Consider the following 14,354-nt stretch of genomic DNA (forward strand, 5'->3'; position numbering starts at 1 on the left):
TGTTTCCTCTTCATTTTATTGTTGTGTCTGTATGGTGCAGTCTGCCTTTGAATGACTTCATATAAAGTCATTTTAATATTGATCAAAAACATCATCGTATATACAGGGCCATCAGAAAGTATTCTTGTTACAACCTGATAAAAAAAAAAAAAGACTTTAGGTAGAGAAGAATTCTGTTAATTTTTTCACATTTATTGAATGACAAAACAAAGTACAAACTATTCAATTTATTCCATTAACAGATTACAACGGCAGCCAAAAGCCTGGAATCTAGACTAGATACTGAAAATTTTGTATACGTTTTCTGAAGACGCAATTGTGCATACCTAACGAATCAGAAACACATGTAAAGCCATTTATCCCAAACATTATGGCACCCTGACATGGGGTCTATGTATAAAAAGTGTTTCTACATAGTGAAACCAAAATGTGTTAAAATATCCTTAAATAAAAAGCTGAGAATCTGCACTTTTACCGCATGTGCATTGTTTTATTGCAAATCTTAAGTTTTGAAATATAATATAAAAAATTATTTTTTGTCCATTTGACAGCCCTAATCCTTTGCTAATGCTGTTCTCTTTCAATCTAATCGCCAGTCTGTGTCTCCCTGTTGTCTCAGTTACATGTCTTAACGAGTGGGGCGTGGCTTGTTTTTGGGACAGTATAAAACCTGTAAGGACGGAAGCGTTCTGGGAGTGACTGTGACGCGCACAGCCCTGCTGACGCACTGCCAGGCCCTTACGCAGTCCTGCGGGTACACAGAAGGTGGGTCCCCATGGGTTGTTGGGAGGAGGGGTTTGCGGGTGATTTTTTACTAGTGTGGTCATTGTGCCTCAAATGTTTAAGTGAAATATATTGTGCAGAATCTGTGCAGGCTATATGACAGAATTTGTTCACTTTGAGTGTAATAAATGCAGTTTTTCTCTCTCTGTCTCTTTCTCTGTCTCATCCCTTTAGCTGAGACCATTGTGAATGTATTAGACTTTAAGAAAGATGTGGGCCTTTGGCATGGGATCCTTACGGTAAGGCTGAAAATTCAGGAGACAACCTCTGATTACACATTCATTAATGCATATGCATGTATAAATGGTAAATTAACTGCATTTATATAGCGCTTTTATCCAAAGCGCTTTACAATTGATGCCTATCATTCACCCATTCACACACACACTCACACACCAATGGTGAAAGGCTGCCATGCAAGGTACCAGTCAGCTCGTTGGGAGGGTTAGGTGTCTTGCTCAGGGACACTTCAACACGCCCAGGGTGGAAGATCGAACCGGCAACCCTCCGACTACCAGACAACCGCTCTTACATCCTGAACTGTGTTCCATCTTTAGATCTGAACATCCAGGCAAGGGTTTGAATAAGGAAAAAACATTTAGCGGTAGTCTTTCCACCACACACTAGAGCAAAGTTTTTGATCAAAATTTACTCCCCTGGCAGGCTAGTAATTCACAACTATTTGCAACCCCTGGAATATTTCCACCACTATTTGCAACCCCTGAAATATTTTCACCATTGGCAAGTGGGTGAGCTTAGTTTATAGCCCTGACATTAGTGTTTATATTCAGCATTATGCAAAATCCAAATGTGTCATAAATGCAAATAAATTAACTTAAAATTAGTAGAATTCAAGAGTAAGTTCATTTTTGAAGCAATATTTGATAGTAAGAAGTCAAACTTCAGAAAATGCTGTTTGTAGTTTAGTGAAGTTGCTTGGAACTCCGGGAATTCCATTGGATGCAGTGAGGTAACAGCTGAACCATTAAGCCCCTCCGATATAGTGTTAAAAAATAAATCAGACCACATGTACCAAGCAGTTGTGAGCAAATTTATATTCTCCCAAGTTACACACCCTGGTTGGGATTTAATCCTGGAATGTGGGGTCCATCCATGCACTAGGATGATTAGAATGTTTTATTTTTAATTAACGCTGCTTATTCCAGTAATAATAACGTGTTCTAGAAAAGGGCTGTCGCTTCGTTTCGGCCTTGGTAAATGCAGCCATTCTGGCTACCACGATACGTACTAAGTGCCTTGAAGGCTAAGTAATATACGGAGTACTCATTCTTCTTGGAATTCTCACTGTTCCACTCTGATAAGCTTTAAATATAACAGCCCAGAAGCAAAAACAAACACTTCAGTTGTTACACTTCAGCCTTGGACGTCCCAGTCCACACTCAGTCCACTCACTGTGCTTCTGGTCTACACAGTTTCATTCACTTCCATTTTAATGTGAGATTTTTAGCGATTTGCTTTTTGACTGAAGTAATACACGTGTTATTCTCATTCACCCACTGTCTTCAGTCTGAGTCTTAGTCTAAAGTCTTTTTTATAGATTCATACTCAGTAGTTTCTTGATTTTTCTGATCTTCTGTTCCTATTTTTGAGTTTATGTAGTTCATGAATACTCACATATTTGTATCCTGTCTGATGGTCCATAGTCCTATAACTGATTATGATTGATGTGCTTTTCCCTGTTTTTGCTTTTTGTTTTTATTTTTCCTGTTAATCACTTTGAGCTGCAGTCTGTATGAAAGGGGCTATACAAATAAAGTTATTATTATTATTATTATTTTTTCTATTATTATTATTATTATTATTATAAGACTTAAGTCACTGTCACTGACTGGCCAGAAATTACACCTGATGCGTAAGGTCAATGATTAGATGGGGGATATGAAAACTAGCAACTGACCTTGAGGGCCTGAGTTGAATATCCCTGATGTAGTACATGAACTCCACACATGCACAAATGCAATGGTAACTGAAGTTATGCTCTTTTTTTGTCCTATCTTGGGTGCATGTTGTTCCACACAATATGCACACAGGGTATACGTCCAGATTGCCTACTCTGGCATTTAATTTCATCCTCTCTACTTCTAAAGAACAGACAGTTCTGATTGGTAACAGGAGTTTCTGGAGCTATGTGCCTATATCTCCCATTGCTGCAGCATTGTCCTTGGCCACACCCATTAATACATTTTTAAGATGCATCACATTGGAATTTTTAGGCTACAATAGTTGAGAAACAGAACTTCCATTGTTGGGACTACAGAACTGAGTAATCTGTTGAGTCTGTGGCTGCATAGTTTGAAAAGGCTATAGGTCACCATTTGGATGTAGCAGTGATCTGAAGTTCTGTGTGTAATGTGAATGTAATTCCTGCTTTCCACCACCAGAGCGTCATGAACATGATGCACGTCATTTGCATCCCCTACTCCCTCATGAAGGTCAACCCGCTCTCTTGGATCCAGAAAGTCTGCCAGTACAAAGGTCAGTATTCTGACCTCCTCCCCTTACCCCCATTTCCAGAGCTGCATCACCCCCCACACACAAACAATCAGGGTGTAAAATTAACTTTTTTGTGTGTCTTTTTTTTCTTCTACCAGTCACTCACCTTTTTTACCAGCCACTTCTTAAAAATCAATATTAAGACAGCGGCGGCTGAGCTGAAAATTGGTGGGGTGCAAAACTTTCCTTTAAACTAATCATTGATCTCAACCTGTTTTCATTCATTTTCCTTTATTATCAAGCGTGCCAACGATCGGACTAATCAAATGGCAAGTAGCCTAACACACAGCGTCTTCATACCGTGTTTGGGGGATTAAATCATAAATTCAATCTATCCGTTAAAAATCCGTTTTAATCAACAAGTAGTCTACACTTAACAAACAAGATACACCAGTCCGTTATCTACCATGTTAGGTTTCAGAATAACCAGCAAAAACAAAACCTGCACTTCAAGATTGTTTACAATCTACGCATGGCAGATATTTGCCATGAATACGAGTGCGGCGAAAGAACTGCATGTATCCCCAAATGATGTTGATTAAAAATGTGCAGAATTTCGTACTGCAAATATAAATAAATGTAGGCTATAAGGCCTAGGCTACTCGCTAAAACTGCCTATTTGGGGAGAGTAGGCTATATATGATATTATTGAGTAGCCTATTTTGTGGATTGTATTGATACTCAAGGAAAATCAGGGGCAGTTTCCGCACCACTGCTTCGTGAAACGGATTTTTCTAAATCCCATTTATAATTTAATCTCCCTAACACAATGTGAAGAAGCTGTGTGTCACTTTCCAATTGATTAGTCAGATCGTTTGCATGCTTGTTAATCACTGAAAATTAATTAAAACAGTTTGAGGTCAATGATTAGTCTAAAGGAACGTTTTCAGCTCACCAGTCGCCACTAAAAGGCTAAATACGACAGTACGGCTCGAACACCTGACCATGTCGCCACTTCTCATTGAAATATCGTTTCTGCCAAGTAAATAACGCGATAACACAGTACAAACAATTGCACGCACGCACACACAGGCAGAGTGCTTTATAAAACAGGTTTATACCACAGAACTGGACTGAAAGGCTTTCTTGAGCTAAAAAGAGCTGGCAATTTGTTTTTCTTTGAACGTATTTAAATATATGCAGGTTTTAATTTGAAACCTGTGTTCTGTTTGGCTGGCCTGCCTAATTGTGGCTGTGCTGTCCCCTCCCTCCATAGCGAAAGTGGCCTGTGTGAAGTCCCGGGACATGCACTGGGCATTGGTGGCTCATCGGGACCAGAGGGACATCAACCTCTCCTCCCTCCGCATGCTGGTGGTCGCAGATGGATCCAACCCCTGTGAGCTCCGCCCAGCTTCTACCCCTCCCCTCACATTCAAATTCAAATGTGCTTTATTGGCATGACTGCGCATAATAACCATATTGCCATATAGCAATCATTTTCATAAGATCTGCATGAACAATAATGACATCAACAACGTAATACATACTGTGCTTATGCCTTTTTTTTTCCAGTGCCTCTGTCCGACTGTTTTGCTGTCTCTCACTCTGTCTCTTTTTCTGTTTGTCTCTCTCAAGTTTAAAAAAAAAAAAAAACTTTTTTGGCAAGTGCACATTTTGCTTTGCTATAATTTGAAATAGCACTTTAGAAATTGAACAAAAAAAAAATGTCTGTATAGTTCTGCTGGAACACAGGCCTTTTTCATTATTGCTTGCATCTCTGCAACACTACTCTCTCTTAGTCTCTTCATAGCTCACTTATGCAGCAGAGTCACTTTGTCTTCCCTTCTTTCCTTTCTGTTTCTGTTCATCCTTTTCTTTGTCTCGGCTTTTCCATAAATCTTTCAGATTTCTTTGTCTTTTTCCTTCCCTCCCCTTTTACTGTGCAATGTTGAAGGGTACTGTCTCTCGCACGTCTGTCTTTGTGCTTCTGCACCAAAGCAAATACCTCTCAGGCACATAGGCCTCAAGTCCTGTCGTTAGCCATGTCAGAGGACAGTGTGTTTTCAGACAAACAGCTCCACTCCCTTATGAACAGCTGAACATGTCAACATTTTTCGACCGTCCCAATCTATGGACTCTCACTTCACCGAACGCAACCATATTCTTTCACATTCCACAAGAAAGGGCTTGGCCAGACAGCTGTTTCTAGATTTAAAAGGTCCTTTGTGACTGCTGCTAAAAAGAACCATGACTGTTCACAGACTGTATGACTACAGCCCCAGGGATGACACTTGTGGGGGTGGGGGGGGGCGTGAGGGGGAATCGGCCAGGGCTTAAGCCGAGGCGGCGATCTGAATCATTTTTCCGCTTGCAGAAAATTGTGGTGGGGTGTGTGTTTCTAAAGCCACTTAAACATGACAAGCATCAAAACGCTCAACATGGCATCAGATTGTTAAGTTCCTATGGACAGTGTCGATGCCCAACAGGCAGCAACGTTCAGCCTGGTGTAGCGCACAGGTAAAAATAATGCCCAGCTGTGCCTAACTTCCGTAGGGCATCCAATCACATAACAGCTTTGTATGAAGCAGGCAGATGTGAACATGGAAGGTCATTTTGGGATAAACCAAGAATTTTCGATTTTGCGAAGCAAGTTCTCAATTTAGCCTTATACCGACATAAAGTTTTAACTGCTGGTGGCACTCGATTCCCCCCTGTAGTCAGCGCCTTACTTGGCATTGAGCGCAGTGTTAGACACTTGTCATGTGAAATCGGCTTAAGCGATCAGCAGTGCATTCTGGGACAGACTGACCCTTGCGTTCCGAGGTTTGCTGCTCTTTTGTTTATACAGTGTCAATGCAGCGGAGTGTTTTACTCAGGTGAGGAACGGTCAGGGTACAGTGACAGGGAGCCTGAGCCTTCAGCATTACAGACTGGAGTCCAGGTCCTGGACCACCATGGCAAACTTTCACTCCCCTCCCCTACCAATCCTCCTGCTCCTTTGCTCCTGACCCCACCTCGGTCTGCCATGCCTGCGCCTCCCCTCCAATGTCATGGCTCCCTTTATCTTGGCTCCACCCCAACCCTCCCTGACCCACCCACAGCCACCTGCAGCTGGTGAAGTGTTAGAGGCAGCATTAGTTCTGTCTGCCCTCTGTTTCTCAGACCCTGCGCCTCTCTCTCCCAGGGTCAATCTCGTCCTGCGACGCCTTCCTTAATGTCTTCCAGAGCAAAGGCCTGAGAGCAGAGGTCATCTGCCCCTGCGCCAGCTCTCCAGAAGCCCTGACTGTCGCCATCCGGAGGTAACAGTGCCCAGTATTACGCCGTATACACAATATCAACTGTGCTTCCCTGCAGTACTACCCATTACATTATTACAAAATATTACACAACCTACACAGTACTGGCCGTTACACTCTCTCCTAACAACTAATTATCACCACCAGAGGTAACATTAGACAGGATTGCGCAAAGTAAAAAGACAATCTGCTCAACTCTCACTCGTGTCTGCTCCCAAGAAGGGCTGGTAATCACCACCTGGAGGTAATATTCATATATTCACTAGTATTCCTAATACACACATACACATTGCAGTACTAATACATGCAGTGATATTGTGCTATATGTGCAATACTGGGGCAACAATATTACAAAAAGCAAAACCAGGAAATTTGATCTCTAGTGGAGGTTGAAAAGTGAAGATGGGGGACAGACCGCTCTCCTTTTCAGGTCACACTGGTCCCTGCAGACTGAATCTATTTTAAGTAGAAAGACTGTACCATAGCTTAGCAGGCCAGTGCAGGTGGTGAAGGATGTTCAAAAGTGCCATGGCATGTGTGGGTTCTGGCAGGTTGAAGACCTAGTGGGCAGTACGATACCAGCCAGTGTAGCACACATCAGGCAACCATGCCCCCCCAAACGCATACACGCACGCACCCACGCAGGCACGCACACACGCACCACACAAGCACACATGTACACATGCACACACCACACACACATGCACCACACTCTCTCACACACTCATGCACCATGCACACACACACCACACACACGCACACACACTCAGTAACACACTCTTTTGAAATTATACCTACACCTTCCCATACCGCCACAGCAGTCACAGCACAGTACAGTTTGCCTGGTCTTTATAATGCACTTTCAACAAGTTTTTTGGGTCAGTAAAAATGTAATGTGAAAAATATGGGCTGTGTTGCGGTTTGAGTGTTTCTAAAGCCGCTTGCAAAGAAATAATATTTTTCCAGGTCTGGGGTAATAGCATCTTACAAGCTGTGTACCCTTGGTGACCAGACTCAAACACCAGACAAGGAGATAAATGCTTTTTGATAAGCTGCATTATCCAAGTCACTGCCATGTTTCAGTTTCATTAAGCTGCTTTCTTCTTCTTTTTTTCTCTTTGTTGGTGTTTTTTATGGATGGGGGTTATGTCTTTAATTTAAAGTACGGCACAGTCGGTAAAATGAAAGGGATTTTAATTAGAGTTGCGTGTCGCCTTGCACGCAAAAAAATGTGGTGCGTCGTCATTTGCTGAGGTAATGGCGAATACATAATTTTACTGCTTGATTTTATTTCAGCAATGTAACAAACAGACCTGTAATAAACCCCCTTCCCCACATTTGGGCCCAGCTTTCTGTAATGTTGCAGTTCTGCAGCAGTCCTGTGGTCACCACATCACCACTCCCCCCCCCCCCATCCCCCACCCCCTCAAAAACAAAATCTCAACTGTCACTCTTTCCATGTCTTTTTTTCCTTCTTAATTGGAAAACATTTTACATTTTTGATCAACAATTTTGATAGCCCCTTTAGTATACAGTAATATTCCAGCATATTTATTGAGTATTGAAAGAGGTTTAAAGTGGATTCATCTGGGTTTTATATTTCTTAATTGTATTTTAATTACTTTTGTTGATGTTCTTTTCTGGCTGAGCTTGCCTGTATCTGAAATTGATCCCTCTGGGATTATAAATCTTGTTATATGAGATGACCTGTTCTGACTGATTCTTATGTTTATTTATACATTTTCATATTTTTTGCAGACCCACAGATGACAGTAACCAGCCACCAGGTCGGGGGGCGCTGTCCATGCAGGGCCTGAGTCACGGGGTGATCCGGGTGGACTCGGAAGAGCGGCTGTCGGTGCTGACGGTGCAGGACGTGGGCACCGTGATGCCGGGAGGTACAGAGCAACGCCCAGCACAGAGTACCCAGAGGTCACAAGGGCATCTCCGCAACTCTGGGCCAATCAATGGGCAGCGTTCAGAGTATGCAGCTGCATTGCATCCTCATAGAGTTTTGCCCTTAACGTTGTGTGACAAGTTTCAGAAAGGTTCTATTTAATTTGATCCTTACGCAGCGATGCGCTGAAATTCCACTTCGAAGCACCCAGGAGCTTCTGACCTGCATTGATGCTCAGGAGCTGGAGACACGCGGTTCCTTAAACTTGTTATTTGATATTACAGACATGGTTCCTCAAAGGGCAACTTTAGTCCTTCAGGCATTTCATATTTAGCAGCCGCGGCCAAAAAGTTGACTGGAAAACTTGAAAGGGTATTGTCTTTCTTGTTGAGAGAAAACACCCTCTTATTCCGTGGTTCTATTTTCTCCCCGTGCTAGCGCTCGCACAGGTCAGACATTATCTGGCAGAATTTGCTGAATGCATAACTCCAATGTTAGCTTGTGATGCTCCACACCTTCGGTCGCTTTCCCATGGCCGACTGCGCGCCCGCGGCGTCGGGGGAGATGGTGTTACCGCGCGGCCGCCCGCTGACTGGACTGCCTTTGTGCCCGCAGCGCTGATGTGCGTGGTGAGGCCGGACGGTGTCCCGCTGCTCTGCAGGACCGACGAGGTGGGAGAGTTGTGCGTGTGCTCCGTCGCCACGGGGACGTCCTACTACGGGCTCACGGGCATGACGAAGAACACCTTCGAGGTGGGTGCCTCCTCGAGCCCCTGTGGTCTGGAGCTCAGGCGGCTGCAGGCTGGAGGAGTTCCGTTTCCGGGGCAACTAGCTGAGTTCTTTGTTTCCAGAGCAACTGTTTCTGCACTGTTGCATACCGTTCTCTAGAGATGTTATAATGAAAAGCAGAATCTCTTTTCCAGATGTTATATATCGTCCTACGCAAAGGCATAGGTTTCATATCCTTTTTGGGGAGACGCACTGCTGGACCACCTAGTTGATCAGGTCTCACAAGCATGCTAGCTAGTATAGCAGTGAACTCGTATGTAAATATTGGGGGTGGTGTGTCTCCCTGTCTCCCTCCAAAACTACGTGTACAGTCCTACGTATGGACAGTGTGGCGTGTGGTTTTCAGTTTGGGGCAGAGGCTGCTGTTAGGTGTAGCGCTGTTGGCTGTAATTGTGCTGTTTTTTGTGTGCCAGGTGTTCCCCATGAGCAGCTCTGGAGCCCCCATCAGCGAGTACCCCTTCACGCGGACAGGCCTGCTGGGCTTCGTGGGCCCCGGGGGCCTTGTGTTCATCGCGGGGAAGATGGACGGCCTGATGGTGGTGGGGGGGCGGAGACACAACGCTGATGACATTGTGGCCACCGCCCTGGCAGTGGAGCCCATGAAGTTTGTGTACAGAGGAAGGTGTGTGTATTCAAGTGTGTGTGTGTGTGGGGGGGGGTATGTTTGTGTGCGTGTATGTGTGTGTACATTTGTGTGTATGAAGAAATCTCAATTGTGTATGTCTGTGGTAACCAACTCTGTTCCTGAAGATCTACTGTCTGGTAGGTTTTCATTCCAACTCTAACAATGCACACCTCATGCAACAGCTAGTTCTTGTTGAGCTGCTAATTAGTAGAGTCAGGTTTGCCAAATTAGGGTTGAAATGAAATCCTTTAGGATGGTAGATCTATAGGAACAGGGTTTGTTACCACTGATGTATGTGTGTTAGGGCTACACATCATGTACACACAGCTTCCATGTGATAGACAGGAACACATGATCATAGGAAAGCTGCATGACCTTGCTACTGATTGGCTGTCATATCAACACCCAATATATATGATTGGTGTCAGGCACACTGTGTGCCTACTCGTTCCTTTCCACCGTGCCCCTGAGCCTAAATGTGGCCCCGCCCTCTCTCCATGCTGATAGGATCGCAGTGTTCTCCATCACGGTGCTCCATGATGAGCGAATTGTGGTGGTGGCGGAGCAGCGGCCGGACTCCACTGAGGAGGACAGCTTTCAGTGGATGAGCCGTGTGTTACAGGTATAAACCCACCTGCGGGGTTTATGGGTATAGCTGCTCATTGTGGGTCTGTGACATGTTGTCAAAGTCTGATGCTGTCCTCCTGTTGTGATTAGGAGACCAGAGACTGGGCAGCCCACCATCTGTATCGGCATAAAACTGCAGCATCTGTTTCAAATTGTTCATAAATTGACACGTCAACTCTTACACAATTCATAAAGCAGACTTTAGTACATAGTCACCGTTTTCATACATGCTTAAATAAGTTATAATCAGCTTCTACGTTATTGGAAAATATATGATGTTGATGGTTAGTGATTCCACATAAATGTTAGTAAATGTGTTATTCAGCCAAGGTGGCGACCTTCAGAAAATTCAACACAAGGTCAGAATATATTGTGTTTAACGGGGGTACATCATCATACTGATTATAACCTTGTGTGCAGTTCTGGAGTCTCCATGTATATATTAACAAACATTTATTGCAGTTGGACTGAAAACCATCATAGCATTAGTCAAAGAAGAATATTGGTGCTTCATTACACTCTAGTGCGTACACCTCACTGTGAAATGCCACCATAATTGTATAAGCTGTAGCCTCCTAATCTCATGAACATTTTCTGGCCCTACACATTTAGTTTGCAGTTTTCAAAATTTAGTTTGCTTGCACTTTTGTGGAAATGTAGCTCACTTTTCTCAACCCCCCACCACATGCTGACCCCTCCCTCAGTGGTCTGTCAGACTAACAGCTGGTTTCTCTCCTGCCACACTTTTCTTCCGTTTCCCAGGCGATAGACAGCATCCATGGGGTGGGTGTGTTCTGCTTGGCTCTGGTCCCTGCCAACACCCTCCCCAAGACCCCTCTGGGGGGCATCCACCTGTCAGAGACCAAGCAGCTGTTCCTTGAAGGCTCCCTGCACCCCTGCAATGTCCTCATGTGCCCCCACACCTGTGTCACCAACCTGCCCAAACCCAGACAGAAACAGCCAGGTTTGTGTGTGTGTGTGTCTGTGCGTGTGTGTGTGCGTGTGTACGTGCGTGCGTGTGTGCGTGTGTGCGTATGTGTGTGTGTGTGTGTCTGTGTGTGTGCGTGCGTGTGTGCGTGTGCGCGTGTGCGTGTGTGCGTGTGTGCGTGTGTGTGTGTGTGTGTGTGTGTGTGTGTGTGTGTGTGTGTGTGTGTATGTGCATGTGTGTGCCTGCACGTGTGTGTGTGTGTGTGTGTGTGTGTGTTTGTGTGATTGTTTGTGTTTGAGTTTGTGTGTTTGTGTGCCACAATATCATCATTTAGCTTACAATATGATACGAGTAATGAGAATCATGATTCTTACATTGCAATGATCCCTCAGCAGAATTTTGGCCAAATCTTTATTTTAATTTACTTTTTTATTATTTTTGATCCATTACCCATTCTTTTTTTAAATTTTTCATTTTGAAGTCATAGATTTGCATGTTGAACCCAACAAGTTGAAAACTCCAATTAACAGATGTATGGAGGACAGTCATCGGCCTACAAGCAGACAGACACAAACAGATATAAAAAAAGATCAGACGGATCTAATGGTGGGGATGGAAAGAAAAAAAGGCGATATATTAAAAATATTCATAAATAATTGGGGAGAATCAGAAATGTCAAATGAGAAAAAATAAATGAAATAACACTTTTAGTAAATAATAGTGGTAGTAGTAATTGGATGGTCCATCAAAATCAGCAACCCATGTGTCTTGCAACGGAAAAGGAGAAAAGTACAAAAGGATGTTTGTGTAGTTTGTCGTTGTCAGTGTTGACAGAGAGTGTTTAGGCTATTGTGTATAGTGTGACATGTAGTTGTAGAACATATGAAATAGATTTGTGTGTTAGACATTAATTCACCAGCAGATGTAGGGAAGTTCTAAATGGGGCCCAAATTTAATTCAGTTGTAGATTTTGGTTTTGGAGAGGCCATTTTTTCCCCAATGATCTGTAAAGGCTTAAAGATTGCAGACAGTTTGTTTCTGCTTTTCCAAATAAGGAATAGATCAATAAGAATGAGATTTGAGTTTTGGATAGGCAGGTCTAGTATTTAAGGAAATAGTGTGACAGAGAGGATACAGTTCTGCAATTGAAATAAGGGGATGTTTTGTTGATAACTTCCTTCCAGAACTGATGAGATAGTGGACAGAGCCTGGCAGCATGGAAGTAGTTAGCTGTGATATTCAGTGTGCAGTGTGAGCCTGTGTCAGTCTATGAATCCCATTTTATACATCTTATGCTGGGTTATGTGTGGCACGTGGTTTATATTATTCGGAATTAGTTTTGTTTAAAAAGCATTAATACAGATTTGTGTCCAGACGTTCGCATCATGCTGATTCTAGGGTCTCTTTCCCGTTATTTGATTGTAGTGTTTCACAGTCTTGCTAAGGAATGGTAAGTCAAGGAGAATTATAGTCTTATATGAGAATTATATGGTTTGGGTGCAGGCAATTCATTATTTAATGTATGTATGGTGATTTTGTATGTATGGTAGTAGACGTTTGGTGTATCTAGACCTCTTGAATTTTACCTTTTTGCAGAGTTAAAATTTAATCCACAGGTTTTTGTTTTTTTTCTGTAAAATTTTAGTTTTAAAATTTGCATGAGATAACCACTTGGTGATGGGATGGACCAGAAGCATACCCAGGACATACCCAGGACATATCTCAACAAATGATTTTCATTTTGGCTTACTTGCTAGTTCGGCCTAGACCCGGCAGATTGCCAGAGAAACTTTTCTGGAAAGTTAACCACCATTCTTGATCACATATCACGCCTCAAAAAGGTGAAGTTCTGTAACATTTTGTGGTAAGGCTGCATGTATAGAAAGGGTCATTGATGCCAACTAGATAAATACAGTAATAATACCTATGGAGAGTAAAACAGTGGCATTTGAATTGGAATCTTGTTGCTATCTTCACACAGCTGTGGTTTTGTTCCAGTTTGCTGAGTTTAGGCTGAATCATGTGTATAAAGACTGATCTTTAGGGTTGTATTAAGGGTTTGGACTCCAGTGGTGTTATCATTTTGACAAATGGTGATGACCAGTGGTTGTTGGAATATTGGAAGTAGTAAAGGTTTGCTAATGCTTTACTGAAGATTTTAAGGTCTTTATTGAGAATAGTTAGGGTGTGGTAGCTGGGGCATGGGAATTGCATCTTTGCTAGGCTTCAGTAGTACTGAGATCAGGGCTGATTCATGTTTGGTGGAATTGCTGAAGAGGTTTTTATTTCAGTTGCCAGCCTGATGAACAGTGGCAGTGTTTTTTTTTTTTTTTTGTGTTTGTGTTTTTTTTGCCAGAAAAAACTAAAAGTTCTTGGGCTATTTTTCTTTCTTTTTCATTTGTTTAATTTATGCTACTTTCCAAAGGTTTTTGAGAAAACCGCTGCATTTGTCTGGACAAGACATTTACTGCTATACCAGGCCTAAAAACTGTCTCACAGAGATGATGACAAACCATAAAAAGGTTGCATTTTGATTCCAACGATTTATGACTGGTTTGGGTGTGCCATTCTCGTCCATAGAATGTGACCGGAGAAGGCAAGTGACTGGATGGCTTTTTTTTTGTCTAGTACTACTGTTTGTGGTACTACCCTGGTTTGCACCAGTACTTATGATTTCACTATTTCTAATGGTTAGATACATAGTTTTCCTGAAAATTATGAGATCATACAGTGCTGTGAAATAGCATTTCCCCCCTTACTCTATTACTGCATATTTGTCACACTAAATGGTTTTAGATCTTTAGACAAAAAGTAATATTAGACTAAGGGAACCCGAGTAAACACTTTAAAAAATGATTATTTTGTTTAATGGAAAAAGTTATCAATCACCCATGTGAAAAAGTAATGGCCCCCTTAAAAGTTAATAACTGGTTGCACCACTTTTAGCAGCAATAAC

At 42.7% G+C, this 14,354-nt stretch overlaps 1 protein-coding gene across 8 annotated transcripts in view; it reads left to right on the plus strand.

The window, feature by feature from the left end:
• LOC135253400 (disco-interacting protein 2 homolog C-like) overlaps positions 1-14,354 on the plus strand; it is a 168,927-nt gene that overhangs the window by 115,827 nt on the left and 38,746 nt on the right. For all 8 annotated transcript variants that reach the window (XM_064332661.1, XM_064332653.1, XM_064332655.1 and 5 more), the window contains exons 14-23: positions 663-765; positions 958-1,022; positions 3,186-3,279; positions 4,514-4,633; positions 6,422-6,536; positions 8,292-8,431; positions 9,046-9,182; positions 9,632-9,840; positions 10,351-10,465; positions 11,233-11,434. In XM_064332661.1, the coding sequence (XP_064188731.1) occupies positions 663-765; positions 958-1,022; positions 3,186-3,279; positions 4,514-4,633; positions 6,422-6,536; positions 8,292-8,431; positions 9,046-9,182; positions 9,632-9,840; positions 10,351-10,465; positions 11,233-11,434 (1,300 nt within the window). The remainder of the gene's footprint in view (positions 1-662; positions 766-957; positions 1,023-3,185; positions 3,280-4,513; positions 4,634-6,421; positions 6,537-8,291; positions 8,432-9,045; positions 9,183-9,631; positions 9,841-10,350; positions 10,466-11,232; positions 11,435-14,354) is intronic.

Source organism: Anguilla rostrata, chromosome 4 (genome assembly GCF_018555375.3).
Source record: "Anguilla rostrata isolate EN2019 chromosome 4, ASM1855537v3, whole genome shotgun sequence".
Taxonomy (NCBI): domain Eukaryota; kingdom Metazoa; phylum Chordata; class Actinopteri; order Anguilliformes; family Anguillidae; genus Anguilla; species Anguilla rostrata.